This window comes from Leptopilina heterotoma, unplaced genomic scaffold (assembly GCF_015476425.1).
Source record: "Leptopilina heterotoma isolate Lh14 unplaced genomic scaffold, ASM1547642v1 Lhet_44, whole genome shotgun sequence".
Lineage (NCBI taxonomy): Eukaryota > Metazoa > Arthropoda > Insecta > Hymenoptera > Figitidae > Leptopilina > Leptopilina heterotoma.
Window position 1 is genome coordinate 3,551,349 of NW_025111084.1, and position 13,165 is coordinate 3,564,513.

The 13,165-nt window shown below is 25.4% G+C and overlaps 1 protein-coding gene across 5 annotated transcripts in view; it reads left to right on the forward strand.

Annotated features, from left to right (window-relative positions):
- Nucleotides 1-13,165, forward strand: part of LOC122507021 (GTPase-activating Rap/Ran-GAP domain-like protein 3) — a 58,340-nt gene that overhangs the window by 22,665 nt on the left and 22,510 nt on the right. The window contains exons 1-3 of one of the 5 annotated variants that reach the window (XM_043619510.1): nt 766-2,814; nt 3,692-3,894; nt 6,891-7,507. The exons of 1 other annotated variant lie outside the window; for it this stretch is intronic. In XM_043619510.1, coding sequence (XP_043475445.1) covers nt 7,164-7,507 — 344 coding nt within the window. In that variant the 5' untranslated portion in view covers nt 766-2,814; nt 3,692-3,894; nt 6,891-7,163. Of the gene's footprint in view, nt 1-765; nt 2,815-3,691; nt 3,895-6,890; nt 7,508-13,165 lie in introns of those variants that run through there. 3 more of the 5 variants (XM_043619509.1, XM_043619511.1, XM_043619512.1) reach the window with 3 other exon arrangements.

Genomic DNA, 13,165 nt, shown 5'->3' on the forward strand with positions numbered 1-13,165 from the left:
TATTATTATTTTATTATTATTGTTACTATTTTATTTTTTATTCTGTTTTATCATTTATTTGTAAATATTTATATCGAAACAATTTTTTCAGTAGTAAAAATTTTCAATTCGATTTCATGAAATCGTTATTCAAAGAATAATTTTCAATTGGAGGGTTAACTTGGGTTAAAAATAAACAAAAAAAAATGTATGACCTTCCCAGGAAAACTTTTTTAAAATTTTTTCGTTGTATCAACGTTGGTAACTGCAGTTTCATTGTAATAGTACCTTTTTCTATACAACACAGTTTTTCTAAGGATATTAAATTGAGATAAAAAAATGTTGCTTCGCAACACTTTTGATTCGTTTTTTGTCTCAGTTTTATAACTTTAGAAATACTCTCAGGGCAATTAAACAAACAGGACATTTTTTACCTGCAAATCTCAAAAGTTTTGAATCGAAGCCAAAAATTCAAAAAGTGTAAAACTTGTCCAGCGAGTTATTGTCAGTTTTTTTTATTATCAAATATACTTAAAAAAAGGACCTATCTCGTGGCGATTGGAGTAAATAGGTTAATAGAGTATTCGTGAATTCACGTGAATACGGGTCGCGCGTTTCAATGTATAAAAACACACACACACACACACACAGATGGCATAATCACAAGTACGTATGTATGCATGCGGATGAAACAACCGTAAGTATAAGTTCAGGTTGGCGCTGCTGTGTTTGTGACAGAGCCGATGCACTCCGCAAGGCGGGATGTGGCGCCAGTCGGCCTGCGTCTTGAGCGGGGACATGACGCGTTATACATGCTTATATATGTATATATTGGGGTGTTAAGTGTTCGTTGCTCCGACAGGGTCGTGGGGGGTCGTATATATCGAGTCGGGGTTACCGCTCAGTAGGGGTTGAAATCCCAAGGAGCGAACTTCGTTTCCTCCTTAAGCGCATCGGCAAAGTAAAGAAAAAAATAGTTTACTCATTCAATTAAAATTCGACAAAAAAAAAATTTCTTTTTAAAAATAATACATAATAATGGAGAAGGGGTTGTTATTGTGTCCCCCTCCCCTCAAATGTGTCGCCTAACTCCTGAGGTGTTTCAAGAGAAATTTTTTGCAAAACGAGAATAAACAAACAACAAGGGATAAATTAGCCAAACTGTAATAAACAGTATGAGATGAATTAAAAAATTGTAAACTAGGAGACTTTGTGAACTAGGAAACTTTGGATACTAGGAAACTTTTGAAACTAAAAAGCATTGTGAACTAGGAAACTTTGGAAACTAAAAAGAATTGTGAACTAGGAAACTTTGGAAACTAGAAAGCATTGTGAACTAGGAAACTTTGGAAACTAAAAAGCATTGTGAACTTGGAAACTAGGAAACATTTTGAACTAGGAAACTTTGGTAACTAGGAAACTTTATCAACTAGAAAACATTGTGAACTAGAGAACATTGTGAACTAGGAAACTTTGTGAACTAGAAAACATTGTGATACTAGGAAACTTTGGGAACTAGGAAACGTTGTGAACTAGAAAACATTGTGAACTAGGAAACGTTGTGAACTAGAAAACATTGTGAATTAGTAAACTTTGTGAACTAGAAAACATTGTGAACTAAGAAACATTGTGAACTAGGAAACATTGTGAAACTATTAAATTTTGATAACTAGGAAACATTGTGAACTAGAAAACATTGTAAACTAGGAAACATTGTGAACTAGTAAACATTGTGAACTAGGAAACGTTGTGAACTAGAAAACATTGTGAACTAGGAAACGTTGTGAACTAGAAAACATTGTGAACTAGTAAACTTTGTGAACTAGGAAACGTTGTGAACTAGAAAACATTGTGAACTAGGAAACGTTGTGAACTAGAAAACATTGTGAACTAGGAAACATTGTGAACTAGAAAACATTGTAAACTAGGGAACTTTGGAAACTAGGAAAAATTGTGAACTAGGAAAGATTGTGAACTGGAAAACTTTGTAAACTAGGGAACTTTGGAAACTAGGAAAAATTGTCAACTAAGAAAGATTGTAAACTGGGAAACTTTGTGAACTAGAAAACTCTGTGCAGCAAAAAAAAAATTGTGAACTAAAAAATAAAAAGTAAAACCTAAAAATTAATGAAAACAAAAAAAAACAGTGCAAACAATTAATAACGAGTTTAAGTCTAAACGCCAAGTTAAGTTTACATTCCAAACTATTTGACCTACCCGAAATTACAACAACGGACTAGAGTACCCAGAGGAATATTAATTAACCGTGGCTAATTTAATTCCAACTCAAGAAACCATGACTAAAGCGTCAAAACAGTAAAAAAATAAAAAATACATTAAAAACCCTAAAATCAACGCTAAAACTAAAAAATTATAAAAAAAAGAAAATATACACCAAAAAGAAAAGTATTTCAACTAAAGAAAAAAAAATCTAATTTAAAACAGCCGGGAAAGTTACTTATGTACATCAATAAGGTCTGTAGGTCATTAATCGGTATCTGATCGAACAGAAATATCTTCAAGGGTTCGATATTAAAGAGAGAAAAAAGATAGAGGCAATAGAAAAATTAATGAATTAAAAAAAGAGAAAAAATATAACAAGCTGTGTAAAAATTACAAAAAAGTTTTATATTTCCTATGTACATAGGATTTGACAGAAACCTACGACGTTAATTCATCTTGAATGGCGCGGAAATCCCGTTGATTGATCACGAAGAGATCTTCTTCTCGATTGTAATTATCGATGAGGAGATAGTTTCATGAGATAAGACGGAAAGGGTGGGAGGGAGAATGGAAAAAATAGTAGAAAACAAGTTTAATGCATTTTAGATGCGGGTAAATTAACACCATCGTGTATATATATATATATATATATATATATATATATATATATATATATATATATATATATATATAGAAACAAAGGAAATAAAATTGTTATTTTTCCCCTCTTTTTCATTTATGAAGGCCAATTATTTTGGCTTTCGGGTTAAAAAAATATTGTATAGAATTTTACTGAAATGATTCTATTCTATAGACTAATTCTATAAAAAAATCCAGGGAAAATTCTATGAAATTTTACAATAAAAATTCATTGTATATTTTTCGGTGATAAAAAAAAGAAATAAAATTTCTACCCGAACTATAATTATTATTTATTACACAAAAAAAACATTAGATGGAAATTTACAAAAAATATTTTTGCATAGATATTAATTGATTATTAGTTAATTAATATTATTTAATATAATTAATTGATTAATAATATTAGTATATTATTTATAAATTAATTATACATTAATAATATTAATAAATATTATTAATTTAATTTGTCTCTAAAAATTTAATTTTTGAATTTCGCGCCCATAAAATTCATTAAATTGCCGCCTAGATGGCATGAAAATTCTCTCACAAACGAAATGAAGCAAATTATAATTAGTTATTTTCTACTTTATTTTTTATTTATTTTCTACTTTAAATAATTTTTCTTTTAATAATTTATAATTTAATAATTAGTTCAGATTTTTTACCGCAACAATAAGTTATTTTAAAATAATTGAGATTGAGAGAATAGTAGAATAAACCTTTTCGACTGGGTTGTTGATAGTAAAAAATAATTTTTACCTAATTTTTTTAAAAAATGATGATAATGATGAAGAAGAGAGGGGAAAAAAGGGAAAAAATATACGATTTTTCTTTCTTTAAATTAAAGTTTATTTTATAAGGGTTAAGTTGAGTTGAACGGAACGTGAGCAGAAGAAAACATTCTTAATCGTCTGAAACTGTGTCTACTCGGTATGGAATGGAATGCCAATAGGGTAGTAGCTCTCTTCAAGTTTGTGCTCAGACTAACCAATTGCAAAGACCATCGCGCGCCTTATTCTACTGACAATGAATTTTCTTCAAGGCATCGTGGTAATAGAAAAAGCCACTCAATCTTCCACACAAAATTTTTGCTTTTCAATTAAAGACTCGAGAAGGCTTAATTTCCTCCTTTTTACTCTTACACTCGCGAAGAAAACTAAAGTTTCTTCTTAAGTACAATTTTAATACTATATTAAATATTATTTTTAATGAAATTAAATATTTTTAAATATTATTTAATTTTTCTATTAATAGTTGAAAAAGTTTATTTTTCTTTTTTTTACAACGAATATTATCTGAAACAACAATCAAATTCAATTTCCACTAAAGAATCATTTATTTAAAAAAATTATCGGAATTATAAATAAAAAATAATCGGAAATTTATACGAGAGAAAGAATTCCTAAAAAGCTCGTTTCGTTTTACTTTTGAAAAACTTAACTGTTTAAAAATGACCAAAATTCGGTTTAAGTAGAAAAAAAAATTTTTTCTAGTATTTTAAAAGAAAAATTAGTAATTAAATGATTAAATATAAAAAGAAAAAAAGATTGAAAAAAAACTTGAATTTAAAGAATTAAAAATAGGAAAAATTTCCTATATCACAACCGTCTTCAAATATTAGTTTCACAAGTGCTAATGAAGTTATTTAATAAATTTTAAATTAAACATGCCAAATATTTTCTCCAACTCTTCAGTTTAATTAGAAAATTTTTTTTTCTCCCAACACAATATAGAAGTTAGAGAAGTTAATTGAATATTCAATTTAATCAATATTAGTTTAAGTTTTTTAATTACTCAATATTTTATATATATAGAATACAAATTCCGAAAAATTTCTTGAAATTAAAAGTTCCTTTACAAAATCGAATAAAAAAAAGCAATTTAAAGAATTTCCCCCGCATTTTTGGAATAATATCAAGATCGCTCCTAAATTCAACCAACAACATTGTTTCTTGAAATTACTTTCGTTTGCTTTTTCAAATTTATTCTTTTTCATCTCCTCGAAACAGACAAAATCTAATTCGTTAAACCCCACAATGTTTCACTCCAAACTCTCATCTTCCTCTCTCTGCTATATTCAATATATATATATACAATCCAAGTACAGAATTTTTATCTCTCACACAAAATTAAATATCAGAAGTAAAATTGTTGAAATAATTTTTTATTCACGTCGAATGCTTGTAAATATTTTCTAGGTAAAAAATTATTTTATTCAAAATCAAAACAATTTTTCCTAATTTTAAATTTTTTGCACGGAAAATATGTTGTTCAATATTTTTTTTTCTTTTGCTTCTATAAGTAAAATTTTTTTCTACTTTTAATTTTAATCGACATTTAAGAAATTATTCTATTAACTTTTTTTTATTCTATTAACATTTTTTATTTTTTTTCTTAAGTAAAACAAAATTTAATTTCTTTTCAAGTATTTCTTTAACAGAAATCGAAAAATAGAAAGTTTCTCAGAATTCTTAATCGAAAAGTGCCTATTTGTACAAAAATTGTAATTAGAAAATAAACATGATGCCAATTTCTTTTCATTTATTGAAGGAAAATAAAATTTTGTTAAAAATCGTGATTAAGAAATAGAAATTATGGAATTTTTTTTCGTTTTTTGACAAAAAAAACTTTAAATTCTGGAAGAAAACGTTCTTGTCGTTTTAAAAATTCATTTGTCTTAATTTTTGTTTCTTCGATTGAAAATTAATTTTTCTTCGATACAAAAAAAAATTTCTTTGATTCAAAAAACACTTCTTTGATTCAAAAAACATTTCTTTGATCAAACCAAAAATTGTCTTGATTCAAAAATAACTTATTTCCGTCAAAGAAATATTCCATATTTTTAAATCAAATAATTATTTCTTCGTCACTATATCAATGATAACATTTTTTTCATTTAAAAAAAAATTTCTTGAATTCAAAGAAAATTTATTTGAATCAATGAAAAGTTGTTTAAATAAAAAAAAACTTTCTTGAATAAAAATACCTCTTTTTCTTTTAAAAAGAAATTTTTATTAAATAAATTATAGATTAAATTTAAATTTATAATTTATTATTTAAATAAATTATTTTTATTATTAATTTTTTACTTTATCAAAAAGATTGATTTTTTAAATTAACAAAAACTGATTTCCAGGTGCACTTTTATAAATTTTTATTTACCTATTTATTTTCACCTTCACTTTTCCAAATTTTCATTTTCCCAGATTATTTTCACTTGGATAGATTTTTATTTTGTGTCTGAAAATAAAAAATTCCATCAAAGAAAAAATGAAAATAAAAATTCACCAAAGTGGAAATGAAAAATCAACCAAAGTGAAAATAAAAGTGAAATTGAAACTCAAAATAAAAATAACGTAATCGACCTCCGGACTCTGAAAAATTTTCCCCTTTTTCCAATGCTAACAAAATTTTACAAAGCTAATTATTTTTTTAATTAAAATTCGAATTTTTTGGTTTTAGAAACGACACTTTAGAAGTGAAAAAAAAATGACTGAAAAATCCGGGAAGTTTTCAAGTATAAATTTTTTCCAGGAGAGTAATAATGAAAGAGTAGTTAAAAGGGGAGCAATTAAAAAAAATTTTTTTTATTGACATTACACACTATGTGACTAATGCAATATCTACTTACAAAACGAGAGCTTAAAGTAGTCTTTTTTTCTCTCTTTTTTCCTTTTATAGAATCACAAGTATCGTAATATTCGCACCGTGAATATCAAGAATTTTTCATTTCAAAAATATTTTTTTTTATCGTTTTCATTTTGAAAATTACTTCCTTTTCTACACGTGTGTCTCACATATTGTTGAATTAATGAAATTGAATTTTAAAAATAGAATAAAAAAAAGCGAAGATTCTAAAATGAAAAGCAAAAATTTTATCGCCTGCTTTAATTTAAAATTTACAATTTACAATGTACAATTTACAATGTACAATTTACAATTTACAATTTCCTTAAAATGAAAATGAAATTGAATTTCAAATATCAACAAGAAGAAAATTCTAATAATTTTCTATTTTTCCGTATACGCGGATATTTTTCTCGCAGTTTGCTGCACGTACGACTCATAAAGTCATTGATTGAGAAGAACGTTATATACACCTATATAGAAAATATTTTTAAAGAAGGATTCGTGACTTCCGGTTTGTGAAGGAAAAGTGGAAGAAAACGAGAATTTAAAGGAAGAATGGACGAAAAATTGCCCTCAAATATACGTTGCTCCTCGAATCGATAAAGAAAAAAGGAAAAAATAACAAGAAAAAGTGAGAGAGCGAGAAGGGGGGAGAGAAAATATATAGAATATCGCGAATTGAAAAAGAAATGTTGTGCTTAGATATGAAGTTGGTCTCACGACTGCGAGGATTGTCCTCGAATTCAAGCACTTCAAACTCCTCAACGACGACCACTTCAATTTCCATTCCTCCTTCATTTTCTGCCTCGTCGTATAACTTGGTCGTTGATAAGCAGCAGCAGCAGCAACAACGACGAAAAGCAAGACGTGGCAGTGGTGGAAATATTAGTCCGTGCAGTGATCATGAAAGCGATGAGGACAGCAACAGCATTCCAAGCATCAGAATCGTCAGAAATCGATCTAGATCAGTTTGCATGCCAGTGCTCACATCATCGCAGCTGCGACATCTTCATCGACGTGCCAGTCATCACGTGTATGTTGGACCACTTTACATTTTTAAATTGAGTTTTCGACAAATAGCATTTATATACATATACACATATAACTATACTCACACTCATATAACAAGGTCAGAGTTAATTAACCGCAAAGTGTTAGTAAACTTCTCGCACACATCAAATAACTTGTTTCTATAAACTTTATAAATCATTTTCAAAAGATTTACAAAATTTTTTATCATAAATAATTGCAATTTGCAAAAGCATTAAAAAGCATAATTTAGTCCTCAAAGCAGCATAATCCATTCTGAGCATTTATGCCGCATTATTTTGCAACTCTGGTCATAATTTTTATTAAAAAAATTTTCTTTTTAACTAAATCCACGATACATGGTTGCCACAAAATGATAAATATATAAAATTCCATGGTTTCCAGGTCAATACTTATAAAATTCAAGTCAAAAATTTAAAAAATTTATGGCCTAATAACACAGCTATATAGCTCCAATAATTTTTTTAAATTTTCAAAAACCAAAAACTTAATAAAAATTAAAAATAAGATAAAAACATTTTTAAAGTTTAAGTTAAAATTTTCTTAAAAATCTTTGAAAACAGGCAAAATTTCAGAAATTTTTTTAAATTCAAACAAAAAATAATTACTGATTCTAAACTACTATTAAAACAATTTCAATAATTATCTAAGTCATCAAAATTAATCTAATTCACAATTCATAAAAAGTAACCACAGCCGATAATCAGCAGAAAATGAAAAATTATTTTTTGAGCGAACTTTATCTTCTGTTAACTAACAATTAATAGTCTAAAAATAATGTAATGGTCCTAAACTATTACTAGAACAATTCCAATTAATTTCTGGGTCCTCAAAATTAATTCAATTCGCAATTCATAAAAAGTAACCACAGCCGATAATCAGCAGAAGATGAAAAATTATTTTTTGAGCGAACTTTATCTACTGTTTACTAAAAATTTTTAGTCACAAAATTTTTTACTGGTCCTAAACTATTACTAGAACAATCCCAAAAATTATCTGAGTCATCAAAATTAACTTAATTCGCAATTTATAAAAAGTAACCACAGCCGATAATCAGCAGAAGAAGAAAAATTATAGAATTTTACTATTTTTGGAAATGATTGGATTCTTGAGAAGAATTTTTTTACAGTTTCTAGAAATAATTGAATTCTTTCGACGAATTTTAATAAAATTTAAAAATTTTTACGAATAATTACATTTTTCAAGGAATTCGATTAAAAATTTTGAAAAGTCAAAATCAGAAAATTAAAATAAAAACCAAAACAAAATAAAAAGCAAATACCGTAACTAAAAGTCAAATTAAAAAGTCCAAGTCAGAAAATTAAAATCGAAAAATTCCAAGTCAAATTAAAAATCAAAACTCAAAATCAACAAATATTAGAAGAGCAATAAATCCTTGTTTTTCTTCTTTTTTTAGATATAAATAAAATCAAAATTAGGGACATAAAATTCCTAATCCACTTTCAATTGCGTATTGGAAAACGGATGCCAGCTATTCGGTACGATATGGTATTTCATGGGATAGAAAAAGATTTTTTTTCTCCTTTTCTCTCTCTCTCTCTCTCTCTCTCTCTCTCTCTCTCGTCGAAGCTCAAGCTTCAAATTGAATGCAGAAAATGCACCTGTGACATGCTTTTGGGAATGAAAGCGTCTTTTACATATGAAAGCATTCATGTTTCAGATTTTTTTAAACACCCTACATTTTGAATTTCAAAATACATTTCAAAAACGAAAAAAAAATGAAAAAAGTATAATGTGAATAAAAAAAAATTCGTTTCATTTGTAACATAAATAAAATCGTGTAGGTAGTGCAGGGAATAAATTGAGAATTTTTATATTTTAATTTTTTTTTTTTGATATATTAAAAAATGAAATGATCTTAAATAATGAAAAAATATTAATAAAATATTAATACTACACCCAGACTACCCAGAGAAAAATTTTGTTCAAACCATATATAACATTTGAGTTAAATAAAAATTTTATTCAAAATAAATAAAACTTTTATTTATACCTAAACCAAATAAAATTTTAATTAAACGAAATAAAATTTATTTGAACCAAATAAAATTTTAATTAAACCAATTAAAATTTATTTGAGTTAAATAAAAATTTTATTCAAAAAATAAATAAAACTTTTATTTGAACCAAATAAAATTTTAATTAAACCAAATAAAATTTATTTGAAACAAATAAAAAGTCTAGTTGGCTCTGAGTCAAATATATTTTTCTTCTGGGTGCAATAATAGTAATAAAAATAAAAAATAGTAATAATAATAATAACAATAATGATAATAAAATTGACAACAGTATCGAATATGTACATGAAATTCAATACATATATAGTAAAAAGTACCGCCAGTCTATAATTTACATATCTTATCAATGTGCAAAAATCAAACAACTATCATGAATTACCCGAAATTCACATTCACTGAGAAGGAAAATCCAATGCAATAATTTTGTTAATGTTAGCAATAAAATGGGAATTTTTCATTACACTCAATACGCGAAGATAAAATTCCAATTTCATTACCGCACACTGAATCAAATTTCAATTAATAAATCTCTTTCCTCAGGTATTTTTTACGAGAAAAATTTTATTTATTATCGTATATTAATTTAATTACACAATCATTTGTGTTTATCTAAAAAGTATAGATTTAATTTAAACGGATAAAAAGCTAAAAAGCTTCCACACTGATTTTAATCGTATTCAATACTTTTAAGCAATTTAATCACTCTTCTAAATTCAATCAACTTTATTTTTCGTTATATTTTACTTTTTATTTACAAAAAATATTTACTTTTATTATATTAAAGTATAAAACTTGTGAATAAATAAATACATTTTTCTTATTATTATTTGTTTACTTCAATTTTTGAATAATGTTAGATTCAAAAATTAAAACACTAAAGAAATAATTAATTATTATTGTTTAACTTCTCAAAAATTTTAATAATTAAAAATAACCTAATTTAAAGATTGTTATTTTTTTTGTTTTTATTTATATTTTTAGCATAAATTGTTCTTGTTATGATCATCAGTACTGATTTTGTTATTGTCAATTTTTAATTAGTTTAATTTAAAAATATTTAAAGCAATGAAATAAATAAAAATTACAAAAGAAAAGAGAAAAAGTTATATTCTAGTTTTGTAAAACGAAAGTAGCATCTGTCTATAAAAAAAAGTGCAAGCAGTGTAAAAAGTAGAGAAAAAGCCAAACAATAGAAAATAAAAATTTGCGACACAGTATATAAGTAAAAATAATTGCTTTCATATCAAAGAAACTGTACATATTCCCCATTTTTTTCTGACGTTTATGATTAACTTTTAAACAACAAAGTTAACTGTGCCAGAAAGATATATATATATTGATTTCATTTTCAACATCAAATGAACTAAAAAGTGAGAAACTTTACAATTGCCCATTCTCTTGTGTTTATGTATGTTATACATACATATAAACCCAAGTAAAACAACTGTAAACTTTGCAAAACCACCTCTAGACAATAACTTTGGCGTTGTGTGTTGAATTTCACCCAATTGTCGGAAGCAGAGTTTTAATTGCAACAGTAATTCAAAAGGATTCACAATTAACCGTTACTGATAATAGGAAAAATCGACTTTACGTCTTTCTCTCTCTCTCTCTCTCTCTTCTTCGCTCTCTTACTCCTTCAACTAAATTCAATTTCCTTTTGAGTTTTCTAAAAGTACGAATGTAAAATGGTTTCAATTTAATTACGCAAAGCGCAAAAAAGCTTTCCTTTCAATTATACACCTTAAACAAACTGATTAAATTATATTACCTTTCTAATGAAAAGAAATGGAAAAAGTACAACTTTTCTAATTTTCCAACTTTCAAGACAAATTTTTTTACCTCTTATGTCAATATTTATTTCTATTAATGCAAAAAAAAAAAAATAAAAAAAAAATGTGTCAAATTTTCTTTCTTTTGGATTTTCTTCTTTTTTCCACTGAAATGCACGTAACGGAAATTTTATTTAACATGTCATAATTTCGCTTCTGATGGAATTTATTTTTCCAATTTTTATTCATTCATAAATTGACAGGTATTAATATTGATTCAAAATTTGGTATAACATACTTCCAGGATTGGTTCAATCTTGAGGCAATTTCCAGAGGGAAATTTCCAATTCTGTCGATTGCCTAAAATATTTAAAGCGACTTTTTTTTCGACATTATTGGTCCAAGATTTAAATTTTAATATCAAAGTATGCTCCAATTATAAAATTTTAATTTTTAGAACTTCTAATAAAGTATTTTTTAATTATTTAATTTGGGAATGATGGTATTTAATTCGATAATAATAATAACTTTTAATTATTTAGTCTCTAAATTTGAATCAGTAGTAAAAAGTAGTTTTAAGACTTAAAAAAAAGTAGTAAAAATGTAGCTGTCGAAAAATTAAATTTGACGACTAAATTTTTTCATAATTTCTAAATTAAATTACATTAAAAAAATAGATTCATTTTTTAAAATAAATATTTAAATACCTATTTATTTTTCTCCACAGGAATTAAAAAATATTTTAAATGATTTAAAATTTAACTATTTTTAAAAATTACAACTGTAATTCTTCCAAAATTCAATTACTTTTTTGTTGAATTTTTAAAATAAAATTATACAAAACGTTAATAACTTTATTTCAAAATAAAAATTTAAATATTATTACAGTTTTACAATAATAAATTTTTCCAAAGATTTCGGTTTAAAAATCTTTTGAAATTTAATTATTTACAAAAAATCACACTATAACTATAAAAAATAATTAAATTCTCTAGAAAAATTTTAATATTTTTGAAAATAATTGAAATTTTGCCAAGAATACTAAATTTCATTAAAATTTTTGGAAAATAATTAAATTCCTTCAAGAAATTTAATTATAAAAATCTCTTGAGAATACCTAATTATTAAATTTTAATAAACAAATTATATCAAAATTTTTTTAGAATAATTTAATTTTTAAAAAAAAATTTCATTTTTTATACTAAAAATAATTGAATTCTTTACGAAGAATTTTATAAAAATCTTTTTAATCTAATTGTTTTTTATAGAAAAGTTTTATAAAAATTCTTTTTTAAATAATTGAATTCCTGTAAAATTTTATTAGGCATACGAAAATAATTTAATTTTATAAAAAATTTGTTTTTTCTTTTGGGAAATTTTTTAAATAGTAGACAAATAGAAAATAATAGAATTTCGAAAAATTAAAATTTTTTTTTAAATAATTGAATAGTTTGAAAGAATTTTATTAAAATTTTTCGAATTTTTTGAGAATTGTTGAGACTAATTTTTTTATTCCAACTATTAGGGAATTTATAGTAGTGCAAATTTTCAAAAATATAAAAAAGTAGTTCTTAACGTTTTTAGTGACACGAATTTAAAAAAAAAGTATGCAAATAGTAGCAAAAGAAAAAATTTTTGTTTACGTTTTAACTTTTTTTACGATTTAAAAAATAGTTTTAATACACGGAAAAAATTCCGGGACATTAGATGCGCCGAGGACAGTGTCAACAGCAGTACATTTCATTTTGCACGTCTGAGGTGCCATTTCGAGATATCAGATGTACATAATGCACGTCAGATACTCCAAACTGGCACAGATGGCGTACAAAA